General features: G+C 39.5%; 1 protein-coding gene across 1 annotated transcript in view; it reads left to right on the top strand.

Moving 5' to 3' along the window:
* The first annotated feature begins 5,430 nt into the window (after positions 1-5,430).
* Positions 5,431-23,879, top strand: part of LOC136877100 (protein lifeguard 4) — a 67,506-nt gene continuing 49,057 nt past the window's right edge. The window contains exons 1-2 of the mRNA XM_067150916.2: positions 5,431-5,527; positions 13,929-14,064. Of these exons, the coding sequence (XP_067007017.2) occupies positions 13,941-14,064 (124 nt within the window). The 5' untranslated portion in view covers positions 5,431-5,527; positions 13,929-13,940. The remainder of the gene's footprint in view (positions 5,528-13,928; positions 14,065-23,879) is intronic.

Consider the following 23,879-nt stretch of genomic DNA (forward strand, 5'->3'; position numbering starts at 1 on the left):
CATTCGGAAAATTATTGTGAAATCATAGGAGACGTCAGAGAGAAAGAATTAAGGAAGTTGAAACAGCTTGAAGAAGAGCATTCTATATCCACAAATGAGTTTTGTTCCAGTACTGTAGCATTTTCATTTTGGTTACGGGTTCTGCATTTTTTTTAAAATTATGTTTACATTCCTCTCAAACATGTATGTGTATTTCTAATTCACTTTTTTAATTTTTTTAATAACACTGGTAACCTTGTCCCATACAACTGTGCGTCTCCGCTCACCACACATAAACATTTCGCAGTGGGGGAGAAACAGCAGTGAAGGTGAGGAACGCGGAGACAGGCCGAACGGGGTGACAGGTGTAGGGAGAGAGGAGTGGGGGGTCTGCACTCTGGTCAACCAAGCGAAGTCGTCTTTTGCACCGTGCACAGTGCATGCACCACGCGCATGCACCCTGAGAGGCCCTGATCTATCCTATCCACTTCCTCAAGCATAATTTCACCAACATCATTTTCCTCCTCCCCATGAGCTTGGCTGTTTGCAACAACACCATGATGATTTCCTTTTACATTGAGAAGATGTTCAAAATATTCCCTCCACCTCTCCAGTGATTCCCTGGGGTCTATTATGAGTTCACCGGAATTGCTCAAAACACTGTTCATTTCCTTTTTCCCACCCTTCCTAAGATTTTTATTACTGTCCAGAAAGGTTTCCCTGCTGCTTGACCTAGCCTTTCCAGGTTGTTACCAAAATCTTCCCATGACTTCTTTTTGGATTCAACAACTATTTGTTTCGCTCTGTTTCTTTCATCTACATACAAATCCCTGTCTGCCTCGGCCCTTGTTTGGAGCCATTTCTGATAAGCCTTCTTTTTACGTTTACAGGCTGCTCTCACTTCATCATTCCACCAAGATGTTCGCCTTTTCCCATCTTTACACACAGTTGTTCCTAGGCATTCCCTTGCTGTTTCTACTACAGCATCCCTGTATGCCACCCATTCACTTTCTATATCCTGAACCTGCTTACTGTCTACTTTTCGAAACTTCTCACTAATCATATCCATGTACTTCTGTCTAATTTCCTCGTCCTGGAGATTTTCTACTCTTATTCGTTTGCAGACAGATTTCACTTTCTCTACCATAGGCCTAGAGATACTTAGTTCACTACAGATCAGATGGTGGTCTGTATCATCGAAAAATCCCTGAATCACCCTTTCGAATCCTTCAGTTCTATTCCCAACTCTTGCATTGAAATCGCCCATTAGCACTATTCTATCCTTGCTGTTGACCCTGACCACGATGTCACTCAATGCTTCATAAAACTTGTCAACTTCATCCTCATCTGCACCTTCACATGGTGAATACACGGACACAATTCTTGTCTTAATTCCTCCCACTGACAAATCTACCCACATCATTCGCTCATTTACGTGCCTAGCAGAAACTATGTTGCGTGCAATGGTATTCCTGATAAAGAGCCCTACCCCAGACTCTGCCCTTCCCTTTCTAACACCCGTCAAGTACACTTTATAATCTCCTATCTCTTCCTCATTATCTCCCCTTACCCGAATATCACTTACTCCTAGCACATCCAGATGCATCCTCTTTGCTGACTCAGCCAGTTCTACCTTCCTTCTTCCATAAGCCCCATTAATATTGATAGCTCCCCATCGAATTCCATTTCATTCGCCAAGTTGTTTCCAAGGAGTCCCTCGCCTGTCAAATGGGAGTGGGACTCCATTACTCCCATAGGTCCGAAGCTTGCTTAACGTGTCCTGAGCTCGGTACATTCATGAAGCAGGATGCTGCCCTACTTGCACATAGTCCAAGTGAGGATCTCTCCTCTAACGGGTTATAGACCACCGGTGAATTGTATAGTCCTAGCCGCCTGAGCACAAGGAGGGCCACGACTCAGAATATGTCCGAGATGCCCACTCCCATTCCATAGCAACTGGTATCCCGACTCTCAGGACCACTTACTAGGCCACTCAGCCGTTGCCCATGGTTCACGAACTAGGACGTGACTACAGTAACCCACAAACATGAACCTTAATTGGTTAATTCCAATGGCACGGGGGCTGGGTGTATGTGTTGTCTTCATCATCATTTCATCCTCATCACGACGCGCAGGTCGCCTACGGCGTCACATAGAAAGACTTGCACCTGGCGAGCCGAACCCGTCCTGGGATATCCCGGCACTAAAAGCCGTACGACATTTCATTTACCAAATTTACTTAAAGGTACAAACTTATTTTTACATTCCTCAACAATTTCTTTAAACCCATCCCAGAGTCTGTTTAAATTTTTGTTTACCGTTTTCTACCGATCATATTTACGTTTTAAAAACTCCCTCACGCCTGTTTTATTAGCCATATGGTACTGCCTAATAGTCCTTTAATAATCTTCCTTTCTTTCACATTTACTTTTAACTACCACAAAAATAGCTTCGTGATCACTAATACCATCTATTACTACGGTTTCTCTATAGAGCTCATCTGGTTTTACCAGCCCCACATCCAGAATATTCTTCCCTTTAGTTGGTTCCATCACTTTCTGAATCGGGTGCCCTTCCCATATTAACTCATTTGCCATTTGTTGCTCATGCTTCCTGTCGTTTGCATTACCTTACCAATATTGTCGTTTAGTAAATTGAGATCACCCGCTACAATCACGTTCCTTTCCTTATAGTTTCCCACATAGCTGATTATCTTATCAAATAATTCTGAATCGGCGTCTGCGCTACCCCTTCCTGGTCTATTTACTGTATGTACCATTCTGCAAAATTAAACACAAATTTGAGGGACTATCTACACATCATTCATTTTCATCTACACCCGAGAACATGATTAATACAACCCCCCACCACCAGAAAAAGAAGACAATAACAGCATTAACAATTATTAATATTCACTTTTTGATGTTTGTAAATTCTTTTGAAATTGTAACCTGATTGTCTTCCGGATACGAATGATCACCCTCATAGGAGGACGGACGGTTTAGTATTACTTCAATAAATCTCTCTCTCTCTCTCTCTCTCTCTCTCTCTCTCTCTCTCTCTCTCTCTCTCTCTCTGCGAACACAAAAATTCAGTCCCAGAGCTTGGAAAATTAACCATACGCAGTTAACTTTCCTCCCGGCCGGGAATCGAACCCGTGGCCTTCTGAACAGAAGGCCACTATGCTGACCAGCCAAGGAACTGGGCCTAACATGTAACGTTTAATTTTAAGATTATTTAAACAACGCCTGCAGGCCAATAATATAGGCCTATCGATTTTATTTTTCTAGTGGGAACCACTTTCTTTTAACACTGTCTTACATATAATATGATGATAATTCCAGCCCCTGATCTTCGGTTTCTGAAGTCCATACCAATAGCGGCGATTAGTGGGGACGCTTTGTGTGGAGAACATTACATTTTTATTCCATTTTAGCCGGCTAAAACTAGGAATTATAGGAGTTATTCTAACAAGCAATTTGTGCAAGCCCTGTTGTCTTATCCGCGAATTATTTCCTTTAATTAGCTATTAACAAAATTATTAGCGGAAATAGGCAAAAAAAAAAAAAAAAAATAGTTCGTCGCGGCTAACTGATTTGTATAGCGCCACAGCAAGTAGTGGGCACTTAGCATGTGAAGTGAGGAAGGGTAGCAGGAGTTTTTTTTTTTTCAAAGGTCATGAACCCTGAGGTATAATTTACCCACTTGCCGCGCGCATTCGTCAGTTTGGCAGTCTCTTTAGTGTCTGTTAGTTTCTTAGTGTGTAGTCAAATACTAAATGATTTTTAATTGTCTCACGCCGTACTTCTATGTATTTGTAATACTTCTGTAATATTGTTCTTTTAGTGAAAGTTTTATTGTATAGTATTGAATCAAAACCTCAAAAAACACTATTAGGCCCTATTACCGTACTCAAGTTGGTAAACTGTCTACCTTTACCTCTCTGTCGAAAATTCGCTGAGAGAGCATCACAAAACTTACCATTTTGTAGCTTTTCTTTCTTTGGTTTTGGTGTAGTTACCACCCCCCACCCCCGCAAACCCGGGAACGTTTTGTTGTCTGTATATTCCTTTGCCCCTCCACCCCCCCCCCACACACACACGTCTACTTCCCAATCCCCGGTACTATGTTCCCTTTTGATTCGTTAAGAATTTTTCGGCCTAATTCAATAATTTTTTGTTTTATTTTGTACTGCGCTTCCAAATTCCTTCGTTAAATAAATTATTTTATTTTATTTTAAAATTCTTTTCCACTAATTTGTTCAGAAAGGATGATTACGTAGTTGTACTTCCTCTTAAAACAAAAATCATCCCCACCACCACTGAGCATACATACTATGAGTACGGTACCGTAACCTATCAGAATTTAAATCTCGCAGCTTATCTTCTTACTTACCACGCCTCCCGTTTAATACTGTATGTATGAAACAGTTATTGTGTGTGTAATATTCAGAGATACGGTGTCAGTATTGTCAGAGCATTATTTTCTTGACCAGGGAGTGGGTTAAAGTTTACGGTCCATACCCGGACAGGGTCGTCTTTCAGACCAGGGAGATTTGTATCGGTGATGCAATTTGCGGAGAGCGTGAAGTGGGTGAGGCAGTGGCCTGAAATGTGAACTGTCCCGACTGTGGCCTTAGTGCAAGAGAATAGCAAACCGTGGAAAACGATCCTCAGGACAGACGATCAGCCCCCCGCCTACCGAATGTAGAGCTACAGGGCTAACAAGAAATAGCCGCTGCTAAGCCGAAACATATTCTAGTCGATGTTTTCTTAAATTAATGCAGGGGACATCCCGGAGAAAAGCCACATCTACGATAGTCGCGTTAATGTTAAGTTTTAAAAGTAAGAGGTATGAATCTCTTCCTTTAAAAATTTTTGCCAAGTTAGTTACTTTTTTTTTTTTTTTTTTTTTTTCTAGTTGCTTTACGTCGCACCGACACAGATACTTTAGGTCTTATGGCGACGATGGGACAGGGAATGGCTAGGAGTGGGAAGGAAGCGGCCATGGCCTTAATTAAGGTACAGCCCCACCATTTGCCTGGTGTGAAAATGGGAAACCACGGAAAACCATTTTCAGGGCTGCCGACAGTGGGGTTCAAACCTACTATCTCCCGAATACTGGATACTGGACGCACTTAAGCGATTGCAGCTTTCGAGCCCTGTTTAGTTACTTTTTTTCCCTCATTCAATAGAATATTGAGTGTTTTCTTTCCTTTTGAAATTAGTTATGTGTTGCTACTTTCGAATGAACTAGTTATGGCTCATACATTAGGTTTTTTAAGTTCCTAAAGATCTTCCAAAAAAGCCATTCTTATGAACGAATTCAGGGACACAAACACCCTGTGAGGAAAAACGCGGAGTGAGGCGGTGTGATTGAGAATCCAGTTGTAGAGAATACGTAGGCGCCATCTGCTAACGAAATTGTGAACTAAAATGAAAAAGTGACTGACGATCGACGAGCGCGTGATTATTTTCCGCTTCGATATTATTTGCTTACGTCAAGTTATAAGGTAGTCAAAATATTGAGAACGTAGCCTAAGATCCAGGTAAAAACAACCTTATATTCTGATACATAGTCTAGAGATGTATTTAATGTTTTGCTTTCACTTAAGGCATTTTGTACTGTTTCAAATTCTAGTAGTTAGTTTTTGTTAGTAGAATTTGACACATACAGGTTAGTTGGTAGAATTTGACACATATAGGTTAGTTGGAATGTAGGAGAAAGTGACGTTTAGAAACATTTACAATGTAAGTTCCTATTTCATACCGCGAGGTAAATATAAGTGTGTTTTCCACAGCAGTTTATTCGCATCAGTTGTACTTCGTTACTGTTTCCGCTCTTTATGATATTGGTTTAAAGTGTGTCATAAAATTGTAGCCCATCTTTTTTTCCTTAGTTTTTTGGCCTTGTATAGAGAATAAATTTGCTTCTTGAACAGTTCTTAACTCATTTTTGTTCACCACTATTGAAGGAAGACTATCACTATTTGTATTACCATGTTTACCAATGATTAAGGATTCTGAAAGTTTGTCCTGTGATGCTGATGTTAAATACTGCTAATTCACTGAACTGCAGTGGAAGATGATCAGGGATTTCGTGATATTATTTGATTTTTAATCGGCTTTTTTAATTATCTGTACAAGTTAAGGTTTAATTAACTGTTCTAGAAGTTCATGTAACAACTGATTCATACCCTTGTATGTGGAGGCAGTAGAATACATCCATGATATCACCCAGCTGTAAGAGGCAACTATAATAATAGGGGGTCCCGATTTCTCTGAACTTGGCAGCGTGGTTTGGTGACCCCAGAGCTCTTAGCTGAGTCTTAAAAATGCATCTTCTGTTTTTCTAATTCCAGTCTCCTCACTTTCACCTTTTAGTCCAGCTTCCCATCGTCAGCTCCTGTTCTCTTCTGAGCCTGACCAAGGCCTACGGAGCCTTTCATTTTCATGCCCTTTGTGGCCCTTTCCTTTCTTTTGCTGATGCCTTCATTCTTTGAGCTTTTCTGATTATTGTTAAGAGTGGATGGTTGCCCAGTTGTATTTCCTCATAAAACAATGATTACCACCACACCACTAACTTATTTAGGACTTTTACTGCTCGTTTACTTTTCAGATAAGTAAATGCTCTTTGTAGGATAATGATAAATCTTTGCAAAGTTGCATGCAATTGTATGTTCTGTACCAATATTAGAAGAGGAAGCTTTAAATTACAGAATAATATCTAATGAAACAATTTCTATGGACAGTTTGCCGTAATATTGCTGTTAAACTGTTGTAAAGTTTAGATACTACGTCACCAGACCCAATTGAAAAAAAAAAAAAAAAGATTTCATGAAAATAAAAAACCATGATGAACATATGAAAAAAAAGGTAGAGAAGTAATCAAATCATGGTAGGAGTGGAGGACAGAAAATACAGCATGAAGAATTAGATAGGTCAATCAGAAAATAATGGGAAAACACTCTCATTCAGATAAAAATTTTCACAGGATATTTATATGGTTTACGTGCAATATAGCATCCAGCACTACTCGTGTAGCCTACCATTACAAGAGATGAAATTCATCTACCATTGTAAAAAAGAAACCAAACACACACAAACAACAACAAGCACAAGAGTATCAATTTTGAAAATAAAAGACAGTGTAATGAGTACATGAGGGAGAATTGTCTATTCAGATATTTTTCAGTTGCATACTGCTTAGTTAATAGCCAGTGTCCCTGATTAAAATATTATTATTATTCCTTCACTTTTTTGACCACATAGGATAACTTAAGCTAGTCCATTATACAAATCCCTTCCAAGGGACTGTTCAGGCCTTGTGGTCCATCCTGTACTTTACCTTATGTTCCAATCTTTGTGCCCTTTCTGGTATTGAGAGTTTGTTTCTTGTGAGTGTGAAGCAGTTGTTTGTGTCCTGGATTTTTTGTTTAATGTTATCTGTGGTGCCTTTGTTGTAAGACCAATTTCCTTTAGATCCTCTCTCATTTTTCTGATCCAATCTACATCTTGATGTGGCATTTTTTGAGTCAAGATTATAATGCACCTGTTATTCTAGAAGTCTCAAATCTTGCATTCTCATTAGGCCTATGTGTCTCAAGAATCCCAGTCTCCTCTTATGCTTAGTGTCAGTAATAGGTTCAAACTCTTTGTACAGTACATGATGTTGTGGGCACTATCCACCACTGTCCATATTTCTGGTATTTTTTGTTGATGCAGTTTCTTCCAATTCTTCTTTCTGGAGTCTGTCTTTGATTGTTCATTCAGGGAGAGAAGTATTTCTGCTGTATATGAAGCTTCCCGTTTTATAACTGTGCTGTAGTGTTTTAGTTTTGTGTTTATGGATAGGCTTCTTTTTTTTTTCTTCCATTTTTACCATTTATGTTTATTCTTTTAATGATGGTTTTTGTGGCATATTTTCTGTCTAATGATATTATCAAGCCAACTTCAGTTGCAGTGTTTTGAAATTCTGATATCTGTGTTTTAGCTTCAAGGGAGTTTTTGATTCTTCTGCCTATTTTTATTTTCGGGGGCATTTCTAGAGCGCAACTGAACTCTAGTGGTGTGAGTTCTTCACCTTCATGTGGTCTTGTTTTGATCTCTAATGGTTCCAATAATTTGCCCCTGAACTTCACTTTTGGCTGTATTATAACAGAGATATAGAAAGATAAAGTTGGAGTTGCAGGTTAGAAAAAGTTAGGAAGTGTTTTGGAAGTAAGGAGAGACTGTAGGAACTTACTATGGAATAGAATTTAGCATAGAAAGATACAAAAGGTGATAGCTAGAAAAACAGCTGTAATTGAAGGGATATATGCTAAAGACAATGGTTTGGGATATAGTACCATATCGTAAGTACTTACTTGATTACTGTTTGTATGAAAGAACTGTAGGATGCCGAATGAATGGAAAGTTGAACAGGAAAGGCAATAAATAATATAAATAATAATTTCTTTGGTTGCCTATTTGTACTTCCTCTTAAAACAGTAATCACCACCGCCACCACTTTTACAAGACAGTATTATTGAACCTTTATGTTTTCTTGTTATACTGTCATCATTATTATCCATTTCCCTTGTCTGGTTCCTGCCGTGTTGCAATCCTCCTCTATTCAACCACCATTGTTCCAATCCAGCAGGTTTCTTTTAAAATTATACTATTCTTGATAAGTTTCAGCCACCGTAGCCTAGGCCTCTCCATCATCTGCTTTGGCATCCTTCCCTCTTCCATCCTCTTAACATGTGCAAGCCATCTAAGTTCATTCCTCTCCATTCTGTTGTATTTTCCACTCTGATTTTCTTTCTGATATCCTCATTTCTTGGTCTTGCCTTTCTTGTCTTTCCTATCATATGGTATGTCTTTAAAATGTTAATTTCACTAGCCTGGATTTTATTCTCCTGACTTTTTGTCAGTGTCTAGGTCTCCACTGCTTATGTTAATATTGGACAGTAGTACATCTTGTACATCACCACCAGTGGCGGTTCATGACGTTTTACTCTGGCAGGGCTGTGCCACCATCTCTTCCCCCTCCCCAATCGGTCCAGTTTTCACTGCACTGACCAGCACCACAATGTTTTTAGATGAAATATAATAATAATAATAATCTGATGGGGCGAGTTGGCCGTGCGGTCAGGGGCACACGGTTCTGAGCTTGCATCCAGGAGATAGTGGGTTCGAATCCCACTGTTGGAAGCCCTGAAGATGGTTTTCCGTGGTTTCCCTTTTCATACCAGGCAAATGCTGGGGCTCTACCTTAAGGCCATGGCCACTTTCTTCCAACTCCTAGGCCTTTCCTATCCCATCGTCACCATAAGACCTATCTGTATCGGTGCGATGTAAAACAACTAGCAAAAAATAATAATTATAATAATCTGATGACACTGGCTGAATAGAAATCTGTTTGCACTAAAAGATTACTTAATTATAAGTAATTAACTAACTACAATACCAATTGGCATTTAAGCACACACATTAACAGGCTAATAGCTACCACAGTCACGACTACTATGGCATTGCACTGTTTCACTGATCATAATCACAATCGATAATAACGACATTCACGAAAACAAACAGTGCACATCCAAATTTCTCTCTCCTTACTTAAACTTAAGTCTCAAAGCATGAAGGCGTATTTAACAATTTGACCAACCTACAAATAGCGCCGTCATCTTATGGTTACATTTTGAATCTTTATAGAACTGAATTGTTTAAATAGTCAGTATAAGGGAATTCATTGTTTTGGAATTAATCTCTAACAACAATTAGTGTAAGATGTGGGGGTAACAGCCTAGGTCCACTGTAAAGTGATTAGCGATGTTGCTGTGGGCTCCGCCAAGCAGCCCTTACACCCGCCTGCATTCCTCCTTCTACTGACTAGTCCACGTCATCTTTCCAGGCTCCTCCTGCACCCTGCATACTTTCTAACTCCAAGAACCTACCGACGGTTCTCCTCCCATAACCCTAGTGCCTCAAGGCTAAAGAGAAAACATCGTACTTGTTGGACTGCGGCCATGATCCGAAAGCATTTGCCATTCCCTTGAAAATAGAAAAGCAAAATGTTTATAGCCAAAATAATAAATTTAACATTGTATAACTGAATAACACACCACTATAAGTTCAACTTAACTATATTTGTCCATCTCTATGTAATCAATTACAGAGTGAAATTACGTTAAGTGTTTTGTAAAGGCGGCCGGGCGGCGCTCAAAAGTCCTTCATGCACGAACCACCACTGATCACCACTTTACTTCATTCGTAGGCTACGTCCTTCCTCCGCATCAATTTTCTCACCTTCTGGTAGAATGCATTTCCTTGTTGAATTCTTGTAATGATCTCCATGGCCAACCTTGCATTCTGCATCATTTCGTTTCACAAGTACTTGAAGCTCTCCACAATTTCAAGGTTTTGTCCCTTTATTTTTATCATTGCTTTGCCTTTTTCATCTAGTCAGCACCATTTTCTTACTCTTTTCCATGCTGGTTTTCATTCCATAATTTTCAGTTATCTCACTCAACATGTCAAGTTGCCCTTGTACTTCCTCTCTGCTCCCTACACCACAATATCAACTTCAAATGGCAGTATTTCAGCTCTCTATCCCTATATTTTACCTTTGTCTCCTTCATAATTTACTGTAGGCCTATAGAGTAATAAGAAGTTACAGGATTGTGAGCAGCTACAAAAAATATCACAAAGTTGCTGGATAGTGGGTAATAGTAAAACAGTAAACAAGATGAAAAGTCAAGTTTCACCAAGAAACTGTGTTGATGGAGTGAAATTACCTTATAGGGATCATTGTAAGTACCCTACCTAGATGGAATATAAAGGAAAATTCTTTATTGGGGTAATCACATTAATGAGTTTGTAAATAAAGATTATGGATTTCTTCATAAGGTTATGAAAGTATTTATAAGGATGTAAAGGAGACTGTGTAGAAGTCTTTGATAAGACCTTGATTAGGGTACAGTTCCAATGTATGGAACCTTCACAGGATTACTTTATTTGAGAACTGGAAAAGTTCAAAGGAAAGCAGCACGATTTGTTCTGGGCGATTTCTGACAGAAAACCACCGCTTGAAGCATCATATTTCAAGCTGTGAAAGTTTATCTAGGTCTGGCAAATGTACCTTACATATTCCTGGTAATATATGTAAAGAAAATGAACCTTAAATACTGCAGATGTAGATAAATACTTTATGCAAGCTTACATTCCTACAGTATGGTACGGTAAGGTTCATTTTTCTTTACAAATTGGCGCAGAAAAATAAACAATGAGAATAATTGACCTTAGTAGATGAATAAGCTTGAAGAGGGTTTTTCAAAGTAGGAAAGATCTTAATATAAAGATAAAGTTGAAATTTAAGAGGACAAGTTAGGGCAAGTATTCATTTATAGGAAGAGGAATTGGGGATTGGGATAATTTACGAAGGGAGATGTTCGATGATTTTCAAAGATCTTTGAAAACATTTTTAAAAACAGACTAGGTAAACAGTTGGTAGGTAATCTGCCACCTGGGTAACAGCCTTGATTGCCGATCAGTGGCATTTGATGATAGTTCGAACTCCATCTCCACGGTGTATTTTTTAAACAGATGCTGCCGATTTAGATCTCCCTTCCCCCAAGAAGTGACTATGTTTCATAGGACTTCTGCGTCACTACTGTGCGTACCTCTACCAAATCATTCCACAAAGAAATTTTCCACTACAGGTAAACCTGGAGTTCACATAACCTGACTGTGACTCTGTTCTATATATTACCTATTCTACAAGAAATAGGTAAAATAGGGTTGTGGTAGTAGTATAGGTCCTAAGTGAAGATGCTTGTTGATCCCTTCGGTTAAAGTAGCATTTCTGATGCACATCTGTTATCAGTAATATGGTGATCACTTCATGATTTTTTTTCGATTGAAAGGAATCATTAAACTTCAAATTTGTTTTGCTTGGCCAATGTTTTACTAATATACTGCACAGAAGTGTAATTTCGTTAGGCATTTATATTATCTAGTAAAATAGTAAAAGAACGTGCACTATTTTAAAAATTACTGCCTAAGTGGAGCACTGCTAAGTTAGACAAAAGTACCTGGTTGACAGAGCTTCGCTTGGAACCATTGTGAACTTTTATTGATAGCCTACATGATTACCTGTGATAAATGATCAAAATAATGTTGTATTTATAGCCCTCCACCTCCGAAATATATGTAGTTCAATCAGAACTGGATAATCTTATTACGTTTGCCAGACCTAGGGAAACTTTTATTACCGAGCTCGATAGCTCGCGTAAGTGCGGCCAGTATCCAGTATTTGGGAGATAGTAGGTTCGAACCCCACTGTCGGCAGCCCTGAAAATGGTTTTCCGTGGTTTCCCATTTTCATACCAGGCAAATGCTGGGGCTGTACCTTAATTAAAGCCACGGCCGCTTCCTTCCCACTCCTAGCCCTTTCCTGTCCCATCGCCTTAAGACCTATCTGTGTCGGGGCCATGGCTGCTTCCTTCCCACTCCTAGCCGTTTCCTGTCCCATCGTCGCCATAAGACCTATCTGTGTCGGTGCGACGTAAAGCGAAAAAAAAAAAAAAAAAAAAAAGAAACTTTTATTACCTCACCTATTTCCCCTGTAAAATACCCCCCTGAGAATACATCCATAACTCCGAAGGCAAGGGCAGTAGAATAACCATGGTAACCCCTGCCTGTCATAAGAGGTGACTAAATGGGGGCTCTTAACTTTGGAGTGTTGGTTGGCGACCACAGGGCCCTTAGCTGCATTCAGGCATTGCTTCCACTTACTTGTGCCAGGCTCCTCACTTCCATCTATCCTGTCTGACCTCCATTAGTCAACTCTCGTTCTTTTCTTACCCTGACAGTATTAGGTTTCAGAGGCCCAGGAAGTCTTTCATTTTCACGCCCGTCATGACCCGTGTATTTCTTTGGCTGATACCTTCATTTTTTGAAGTGTTGGACCTCTTCCATTTTATTCCCTCTGATTAGTGTTAATAGAGGATGATTGCTCAGTTGTACTTCCTCTTGAAACAGTAATCACATGATGAAAGACCATGAAAACAAAATACTGTAATTCAAATAAATCACTTTATATGTTTCCATTAGAAAACCACCATCTGTTACAGTGAAACAAGGTGGATGTTGAAACACTACTGTCTAGCACTGACTTCCTAATAATTGTTCAATTTCTTGAAATCAAGTCATTTTTTTGTAAGAAGAAGAGAGAGAGAGAATGTTTATGTGCAAGATAGACATCACTAACATTTGTTACAGGTTTTAATAAGGGTTACACTGTAAATTGCTGAGTATTGTAGTTCTCATGCCAAGGAAAATACAAATAAAAAAACTATTACTATCTAAAGTAGGGTAATATTGTTTTTATGTACAAAAATGTTAGATTCTTTGCATAATATATAATATTACTAAGAATATGTAAAATGAAACACAGGTATAACAATATCAAAACCACAGTTTGTCAACATTTTTCATTTTCAGTTGTCTACAAGTAAAGGAATGGATCATGTAATTACTTCAGAATCCGGGTCCTAGTGATAAAGAGTGTATAAATGCATTATAACTGCAATGGTAAATTAAATGTTTGGACATGTTGAAGAACTCCACTTCCTGGGAAAATTTCTGGCATTTAGAATGTCTTAAAACCATTAGTAGTGACGGTAAAAATGTTGAAGATATAGACATTCAGGTTTTAAAAATGCTTTTATAAGGAAAAATTCCTTTAATTCATTAAAGATCTTTTAAGGAAAATCTTCATCGTATTTTCTGGTAATGTAAAATCATAACAGGAGTTTTATTCAATATTTTGGTTATAAGTTGTGCATGCAATTTACTGATGACTGAAGTTGGGAATTGTGATCATTAGGTTCAGGATTGCTAAACAAAGAATAACTTAATACTTTTATTTTTTAGATATTTGTACAATGTTACTTCTTTTTTCAGCATTCTTTCAAAATGGCAAGTGTACCACTAATGTTCGCACAAGAAGATGTTGAGTTTGGAGGAAAAGCTTCTTCAATTACTGATGATTTTGCATATAACAACAATGTGCTCCAAGCAAGCATCTACATCCGCATGGGTATGTAAAACCTAGTCCTTTAACACTTCCAATGAAACTTAAATGGTAGAATGTTTTCCACGCGTTGGTACATTCAGAGTACAGGATGAGGAATCTGCTTTGTCTACAGGTTCTAATCTCGCACTGCTGTTAGTCTTCCTGCTTCCCTTTGTCTTCACGACCAGATTATGGCATATTTCTTTATACATCATTCTGAAGCAGTTACGGCACACTTAGCATAGCTCTTTTAGTGAAAAGTGGACTACTGCATTCAATTTTTGAAGAAAGCAAAGAGAGATTTGCATAGTGACCATGCAATCTGTGGGAGAGAAGAAGTGTGAAATATAAAAATTAGCCAGCCCTGTGGTCTTTAAGAGTAGCGAATCTGTTTCATTATCAGAGGCCCCAGGCTCAATAACTGGTCAGATCTGGGATTTTTACCTGGATCTGAGGGCTGGCTCAAGTCTATGCAAGAACAACTGAGAAGTTATTTGATGGTGAGATAGGGGCCCTCTTTAAAAAAACTAAGAGTAACAGCGAAACAGGATTTGTCATGCTGACCACACATCACCTCCTAATCTGCAGACCTTCAGGCTGAGCAACAGCCACTTGGTAGGCCAAGACCCATGAGAGCTTTAGTGACATGGGATTCTGTTTTTCTAATTATAAAAAGTAAATGACAAACATACATTATACAGATTTAGTTAGAGATATAGTTACTGCTGTGAAGATCTGATTTGAGTTTTCTCTTGTGTAAATTTATGAGTAGTTTGCTAAATTTAATCCTTGAATTTATGCTATATCATGGATACAATGTACACAAATATACATAGTTTAATTATGGTACCATTACTTATGAACTAATTCCAGTCAATGCAGGTTTGACTGGATATTAGGGTTTAGAAAGGTGCTAAATGGTGTGGCCTCTCACAATTCTCCAGGATGTTATGAAGCTTCATTGTTATAAAATGAAACAAGAGAAACCAGGAATTGTGCCCTGCCTCTGCTTTAGCCAACGTATTCTTTACATACACTGACCTAGAAATGAACCTGGGATTCAGTGGTGAATATCTGATGCACTTGTCTGAATCATGGTTGACTTGGACTTAAAAAATAAGAACCTATAATGTATGCTGTGAAAGCTCTCAGGGGGTCTAGCCTCATTTTGAGGCATCATCTATACTCATCTGACCGGGCGAGTTGGCCGTGCGCGTAGAGGCGCGCGGCTGTGAGCTTGCATCCGGGAGATAGTAGGTTCGAATCCCACTATCGGCAGCCCTGAAAATGGTTTTCCGTGGTTTCCCATTTTCACACCAGGCAAATGCTGGGGCTGTACCTTAATTAAAGGCCACGGCCGCTTCCTTCCAACTCCTAGGCCTTTCCTATCCCATCGTCGCCATAAGACCTATCTGTGTCGGTGCGACGTAAAGCCCCTTGCAAAAAAAAAATACTCATCTGAATAAGATCAACTAGCCTCAAGTCCGAATCACTTATATTTCAAGTTCTTTAAGAACTATTTCTCAAGTTGTTCTTTTGACTTTTAAAAATGTTTTGTAGCTTGTAACTTCACTTTTTTTTTTTTTAATTCCTTAAAACTGTAAATCTAATTTCACAGTCATTTATAATTTTTCAATTTCTTTACAAACTATTTCTTTTTTAATCAATATTCACTGCTTTGTGTGTTCTTTGTCTTCAAGCAACTTGTAGGTGGAAGAAGAATTGATCATTTTTTTAAAAATTGCTGATATTCTTGGATGCTTATTGATTTCAGCCTAAATGAACTCTGGCAGAAAATAAAATCCCAGCACCAAGGAGGAGTTGTGCTAGATAAACAAAATTCGGGAGGTGTGTTTGCATGTTTGACAGATGACTCCTATTCAGATTTGCGCACTAGTCGATGAAGAGTGGTGGTGGCGCCACTATGACCTTGCCATGCGTGTTTGTTTCAAATACATGCTATACACTGCGTGAGTGTTAGTCATCATCCAATGTCGACATTACGAGGTAGGTGTGAGTCAGCATGCCTTCAAGGAGATGAAGAAGGCAGTATTAGTAGCTTACTGAGCATGAACGAGGCTGTGTAATAGAGGTATGAGAAGGTGGATGTTCTTTCCACGATATTGCAGAAAGACTTGGCAGAGATGTATCCACAGTGCATTGGTGTTGGTAATGATTGTCACAGGAAGGCACCGTCTCAATAAAACTGGGGTCTGGCCGCACTTGGGCCACTAGAGAGAGGGAAGACTGCCGTATTCGCTGCATGGCTGTGGTGGATCGTACTGCATCTGCAGCAGCCATTAGGACTTCAGATGGACTAGAGTAACACAGCAAACTGTAACAAATCGATTACTTGAGGGACAGCTCCGAGCTAGCGTTCATGCCACTTACTCTGAATCACTGCCATCTGCGACTTCAGTGGTGTCAAGCTAGAGCTAAGTGGAGATCTGTTAGTTATGTTCTCAGATGAGAGCTGTTCCTGTCTTGGTGCCGGTAATGGTCATAGGTTGATAAGGAGGAGACTAGGTGATCACTTGGAACCAAGCTATCTGTGGTGTTGACACACTGGACCTACACCAGGAGTTATGGTGTAGGGAGCGATTTCCTTTGTATGTCAGACTGGTGTTTGAACCGGTTGTGCTGCCATTCATTCACAGTATTCAAGTGGCTGTTTTCCAACAGCATAACACTACTCTTCATACTACTGCTGTCACCCAGCGTGTTCTACAATGTATCGACCAGCTGCCTTGGCCTGCAAGATTACCAGACCTTTTGGCCATTGAGTACGTATGGGGCATTATGGGACGACAAATTCAGCATCATCCAACACCAGTATTAATTAACTGTTGCTGATTAATTGACTGACCAGATTCAACAGGTGTAGAACTCCATCCCACAAAATGACATACGGCACCTACACAACACGATGCATGGATGTTTGCATGCTTGCATTCAAAATTGTGGTGCCTACAGCCATTATTGATGTACCACCATGTCACATGTCTTCTCATGCATACTTGAACCTGTGACCTGGAAACTTTAATCAAATAAATATGTTACCTAGAAGATTGCTTAGCCTAAATTGCATTCTTCTAAAATAATGTCTTCTTGGTGTTGGAATTTCATTTTCGTCCAGTGTATTTTTGATGATGATGATGAAAGTTTTCTCTTTGAGCAAATTCACTTAATTCTTGTATTTAAGTTTGTTTGTAATCTTTCCTGAACTCAGTACTGATATTTTGACCATCTTTCAACTACCCCAGATATTACTTTAAGAACATTCAGCTAATCCTTCTCTATTTTTCTGTGATAATGTTTCTACAGACCTATCATTGTTCCTGGTCTCAGCTTCACATGTACAGTGCTTTAATGATCAAAGGGTGAGAGAGCCTCATAATAATTACAGTTAATTATTTCAGTTGTGTTTGGGTCTAATGAAAGAATTCTTCTTCTTCTTCTTGCGTTACGGCCTCTGTAGGACCACGGACAGCTCCTTCATGGATTGCATTTTCTTCTCCTCCCAGAACCTCTTCATCCTTTCTCTTCGTCTCTCCCGCTCTTCTTCTGAGATATTCAGTATCCTCTTCTCTTGTCTACTCCACTGGTGACTCTCAATCCTTTTCCTGTATCCATCCCTATCATTGATCTCTGGCATATTAGTCGGTATGTACTTGCTTCTCCAATTTTCCTTTTCTTCCACCTTGATCCCCAATTCCGACCAATCTTTCCGGAGTTCAACTACCCACTTGGTTCCTGTCTTTCCTCGTGTCCTTGCTGTTGTTTCCCATACTCTTTTCGTCATTCTGTCCATATTCATCCTGATTACATGTCCCGCATACCTTGCTCTTTTCAGTCTGATTTATTCTGAGATTGTCCTCATGTTCCGGTATAGTTCTTCCCTGGGCCTCCTCATCCATCTCTCACCTCCTCTCTTAGGGCCTAGTATTTTCCTCAATATTTTTCTCTCTTCTTTCTCTAGTTGTTCCGCACCATTTCTTCCTAGTGCTATTGTCTCAGCAGCATATAATACAGCATTTCTCACCGTTGCCTTGTAATGTCTGATCTTTGCGTCTGTAGATATATTATTTTTATTGTATATATCTCTGGTCATACAGAAGGCTGATTGCATCTTCTTTATCCTCTCTGTTATTCCCTCATTGCTCCTACTCCTTCCTGTTATAAATTCTCCTAGGTACTTGAATTTGTCCACCTTTTGCATGGTGCCTTCCGGTGTTGTCCAATCCTTAGTGGTATTCAGTGTCTTTGTCTTGTTGTAGGCGATCCTCAGTCCTACCCTTCCGGCTATATTGCTTAAGTTGTTGAGTTGTATCTTTGCATCTTCTTCTGTCTCACTTACTATAGCTATGTCGTCCGCAAAGGCTAGACAATCTACTTGGACCCTATTGTCCTTTTTGTCCCCAACATGCGTCTTTGGTATTCCCATTGTCTCATTCATTGTTCTCCACTGCCTGATGACTTCATCCAGAGCTATGTTGAACAACATTGGTGATAATCCATCTCCTTGTTTGACACCAGTGTTGATATCAAATTCTTCAGAGAGTACTCCTCTGAATCTCACCCTTGCCTTTGTGTCTGATAGAATTTCCATTATGAGTTCTTGTGTAGTACCATCTAATCCTCTGTTCTTCAGGATTCTTCCAAGGGTTTGTCTGTCGATGGAGTCATATGCCTTAGTGAAATCTACAAAGGTTACCACCGTCTTTTTGTTCTTTAAGGCCCTATGTTCTATCAGTTGTTTCAGTATAAATATCTGTTCTATGCATCCTCTTCCCTTCCTAAATCCTGCTTGGTAGTCTCCAATTGTACTTTCTAACTGTTCTTCCAGTCTATTGAGCAGGACTTTTGACAACACCTTATAGCCAATCTCTAGTAGCGAAATTCCTCTATAGTTGTTTGCATCCCTCTTGTCTCCCTTCTTATGTATTGGTATTATGATCACATTCTTCCATCCTTCTGGTAACTTCTTTGTTCTCCAAATCTGGCCGATGATGTTGGTCATGTTGTCTACTGCCTTGTCACCTCCCCACTTAATCATCTCAGCTGATATTCCATCTTCTCCGGTTGCTTTGTTATTCTTTAGATCGCTTATGGCCTGTGCGACCTCATCTCTAGTTGGAGGACATGACTCTCTCTCTTCTGTGTTTGTCTCCAGCTCCAGCTCTTCTTCAGGTGGTTCACAGTTTAACAGGTCATGAAAGTATTCTGCAAATTTTGTGCTTATCATATAAATGAAATGTCCCTCCCTTGATAGTTTATTTACCATTGACAGATGTGAGTAGCAAGTATCTTCTAAGCTGCACAACATTTCTACAGTGAGATTTGCATAAACATTAGAGATACAGCCTATTAGAATGCCTAAAATTTATGGCTGTTACATACATAGGCCTAACTGTAGAGCAGGCCCGACGCCACCTGCTACATAAATGAGTGTTCTCTCTATTCATTAATATTGTATATTCACATTAGTTAATACCCTTTAATCTACCATATTTGTTCTCTTTTATGTTGAAATTCATTAACATGCTCTGTTTCCATTTTCTTTTCTTTTTTTAATACCTAGAAAACTTCTAAGAAAAGGTCAGAACACAGATCTACTGGAGATGATCACTGAAAGAAGCTGTCCCATTTAGACAAATACAGAAAGTGAAACAAGAACATAGTCGTGACTAGCATTTGTACCCGTTCTTTGCCTGAGATTTTGCAGTGGATTACATGTGTCCTTCATGAATTTATGTGAAGTTATATGGCTCTACTCACATATTTTATACAACATATTAAACTGATATTTTTCTCCTAAAGCACATAGCCATAACGTGAAGTATGCTATTTTTTTTGCTAGGGGCTTTTACGTCGCACCGACACAGATAGGTCTTATGGCAACGATGGGATAGGAAAGGCCTAGGAGTTGGAAGGAAGCAGCCGTGGCCTTAATTAAGGTACAGCCCCAGCATTTGCCTGGTGTGAAAATGGGAAACCACGGAAAACCATCTTCAGGGCTGCCGATAGTGGGATTTGAACCTACTATCTCCCGGATGCAAGCTCACAGCCGCGCGCCTCTACGCGCACGGCCAACTCGCCCGGTACGTGAAGTATGATAAAGCTAAACAAAGTTAAGACAGAATGAGGACAATTTCTAATTTTATTGTACGTTACATTTCCTGGTACAAAGTTGTACGAAATTCTCCCTGCTTCTGAGTTTGCATATTGTTGCTTGTCTAACAACTGGTGTGGCACTGTGACTGAAGACTCACAAAACCCAGCGTTTATGATACCTACCTTCTTTATTATCTGTTCTGTCGAAAAGAGTGAAATTGCTCTTAAGCTTTTCCCATTAATGCACCTTCAAATGACATGCACTAATTATCCCACGCGACTTGCATTAAAAATCCAATTTTTCATAAGCATCCCCTTTGTTGTCCATCGTTTGATAATTATGTGTCAGGTCGGGAGAGATCCTGCTACCGTATGCGACAGACGGTACTACCTGCGACTGTCTGGCCGAGGGTTGGGCGGCCGATACCAAACCCGACAAACTAGGGGAAGACCAACAGCTACGGGTGGAGGAGTTTCCCCTAGAAGGTTTGATGTGACCCTTGTGTAGGAAATGACACATAAATTCATCAGCTGCTGCCTTGCAGTGAGGTAGGGGACTGCCAAAGGCTAAGGGAGAATACCCCTGACAGAAAATCCCCAGCAGTGTTAGGCTTAGCAAGTCAACTGAAGGGTTATATTGATTGCTTTCAACTATAAAACGAGCCTCGGATCGCAAAACAAATACCGGATAGACATATCTTCTCAAACATCTGCAACGTATGATGACCGTAAGGCTGATGTTCAAGTACGATGTTTTGAGAAGAAGCCCAAAAGAAAGAGTCCAAAACACAGAATTGGAACATTAAATATCCTGACCCTGACTGGCAGAAGGGAGGAGCTGATAGATATGATGGAAAGGAGGAACCTCTGTATTCTTGGCCTGGGTGAAGCAAAGTGGAAGGGAAGAGGAACAAAAAAGCTAAGAAAAGGATACAAACTACACTGGAATGGTAACAAAACAGAAGCCAAAAATGGTGTAGGTTTTATATTAAGAGAGGACATTGATGTCATCAGTGAGGTAATATATGTTAATGAAAGAATTATTAAGTTGAACATCTCTCTTAACAAGAGTGTGCTGACAGTAGTCCAGGTGTATGCCCCACAGACTGGCTGTAACGAAGAAGAAAAAGAACAATTCCGAACTGATTTAGAAGAAGCTATAGAAAGAGAGGAAAATATCATAGTAATGGGAGATCTAAATGCTCAAGTTGGATCAGACAGGCTTGGATATGAAAATGTACTAGGTCCACATGGTTATGGAGACAGGAACCCAGAAGGAGAAAGTATTCTAGATCTATGTGTAAGGAATGGCTTGAGAATAAACAACAGTTGTTTTCAGACGCAGCTAAGTCATACACTAACAAGATACAGTTGGAATGGAGATACTAAAACTCTGATAGATTATTTTATATCAGACAATGAAGCAGGAAAGACCATATGTGATGTCAGAGTTATACCAAGTGAAAGCCTGGACAGTGACCACAGACTTCTCCTTGCAGCAATAAAGTACATTAAAATTTACAGACCTCAGAAATACAGGAAACCAAAAATCAAGACATGGGAGCTAAAGAGAAACAAGCTGAATACACAAAAAAAGTGACCAATAAATTACCATCAGATGCATTACAAGAAGGCAAGATCGAGTGGACTAGATTCAAAGAAAGCATTGTCGGAGCTGCAGTAGAAGTTTGTGGTAAAACTAATAGCAAAATGAAGGCAAAAGAAACTCCTTGGTGGAACGATCGGGTGAAGATTGCTGTGAAAGCAAAAAATAAAACCAGGAAAGCCAGAGACAAAGAAATGCAAAAAGGAAGTCAAAGGAATGAATCTAGAGTAAACGAACTGCAGCAGAAATACAGAGGTCAGAAGCTTCGAGTAAAGAAAATTGTGGCCGAAGAAAAACAGAAAGCTTGGACTGATTTCACAGATAAACTAGAGCAAGACAGCAAAGCTAATTCTAAACTACTTTACCGAACAATACGAAATATAAGAAGAGACAATGAATACATAACAGCAATAGAGGAACCAGATGGTAACATAGTCAGGGAAGACACAGAAATAAGGAAGATCATGAAATCCTATTTTGATAATTTATACAACTGTACTGGGAAAGACTCCAATGATGTAACCATGCAGGTCAGTTTAAGCTGCAATGATGAGCCTGACCAAGAGAGCCCGCCAACATGGAAGGAAGTAGAGACTGCCCTTAATAGTATGCCCAAAGAAAGATCAACAGGATTTGATGAAGTCAGTGCGGATATGATCAAAGCAACTGGTGCAATAGGAATACAGTGGCTTCATAGAGTAATTAATGCAATATGGAAGGATAGGAAAGTCCCAGATGATTGGAAAAAGGGAATAATAATACCTCTCTTCAAAAAAGGAAGCCGGAAGAAATGTAGCAATTATAGAGGGATCACTTTATTGTCTCATGGTTTGAAAATATTTGAGAAAATACTTGAAAAAAGGCTAAGGAAAATAATAGAACCACAACTACAGGAAGAACAATATGGATTCAGAGAACACCGATCAACTACCGATCTCATATTTGCACTTAGAATACTGTTAGAAAAGCATTGGGAAAAGGGCAAAGACTTAACACTATTGTTTTTGGATCTCGAAAAAGCATTTGATAGTGTTCCAAGGAAGACTATATGGGAATGCTTAAGAAAGAAAAATGTACCCAAAGGTCTTATCCAGAAAGTTAAAATGCTTTACGAAGACTGCTGCAGTTGCGTACAGATAGGAAACGGTAATTCTGATTGGTTCCAAACCACTAAAGGAGTGCAACAAGGCAGTACCCTTTCACCCTTACTTTTTATCACTGTCATGGATGGAGTCATGAAAGAAATTAAGCAGAAGAACAATATGGACATCAATGCATTTGCATTTGCAGATGATGTAGTAATTTGGGGAAATGCAGAGAAGGAAGTCCAAGAGAGGCTGAACACCTGGAATGAACATTTGAAAGCACACGGATTAACAATAAATAAATCGAAAACTGTTACTATGTCTGTCAACAGGCAGAAGAAGAAAGGAAAAATAATGCTGGAAGGTACACAGCTGGAAACAGTAGACCAATATAAATATCTTGGGTGCATCATTTCAAGTGATAACAGAATACAGCATGAGATTAACAACCACATTCAAAAATCAGCTCAGTTTTACCATCAAGTTCGGAACCTCCTCTGGAACGAACAAGTTCCCTTAAGATCAAAGCAGATTCTATTCCAATCATACTTCACCCCCGTACTAACATATGGCTTAGAAACCTGCACAACAACCCAACAAGTGGATAGCAAACTACAAGCCGCAGAAATGAAGTTCCTACGTACTATGGTACAGAAGACAAAAAGGGACAGGGTAAGGAATGAAAGAATAAGGGAGGAAGCTGGTGTGTACCCATCCCTGAATGAAAAAGTGACAAGGGCCCATTTGAAATGGTTTGGCCATGTCAAACGATTGGACGATGGAAGGACAGCAAAACAATGACTACACACAGTCGTGGCTGGAAAACGACCGGTAGGAAGACCTAGGAAGAGATGGCTGGACCAAGTGAAAGAGGACATAGGAACAAGAGGAGTCAGCTGGGATGTCGTCTTGAGAGAAGAGTGGTACATGGACAGACAGAAGTGGAGAGTGCTCGTAAACCACACCCGGGCAACTGGAGTGGAAAACATGATGATGATGAATAAACAAACGGAAATAACATTATTCTTAAACTT

Source organism: Anabrus simplex, chromosome 7, assembly GCF_040414725.1.
Source record: "Anabrus simplex isolate iqAnaSimp1 chromosome 7, ASM4041472v1, whole genome shotgun sequence".
NCBI lineage: Eukaryota > Metazoa > Arthropoda > Insecta > Orthoptera > Tettigoniidae > Anabrus > Anabrus simplex.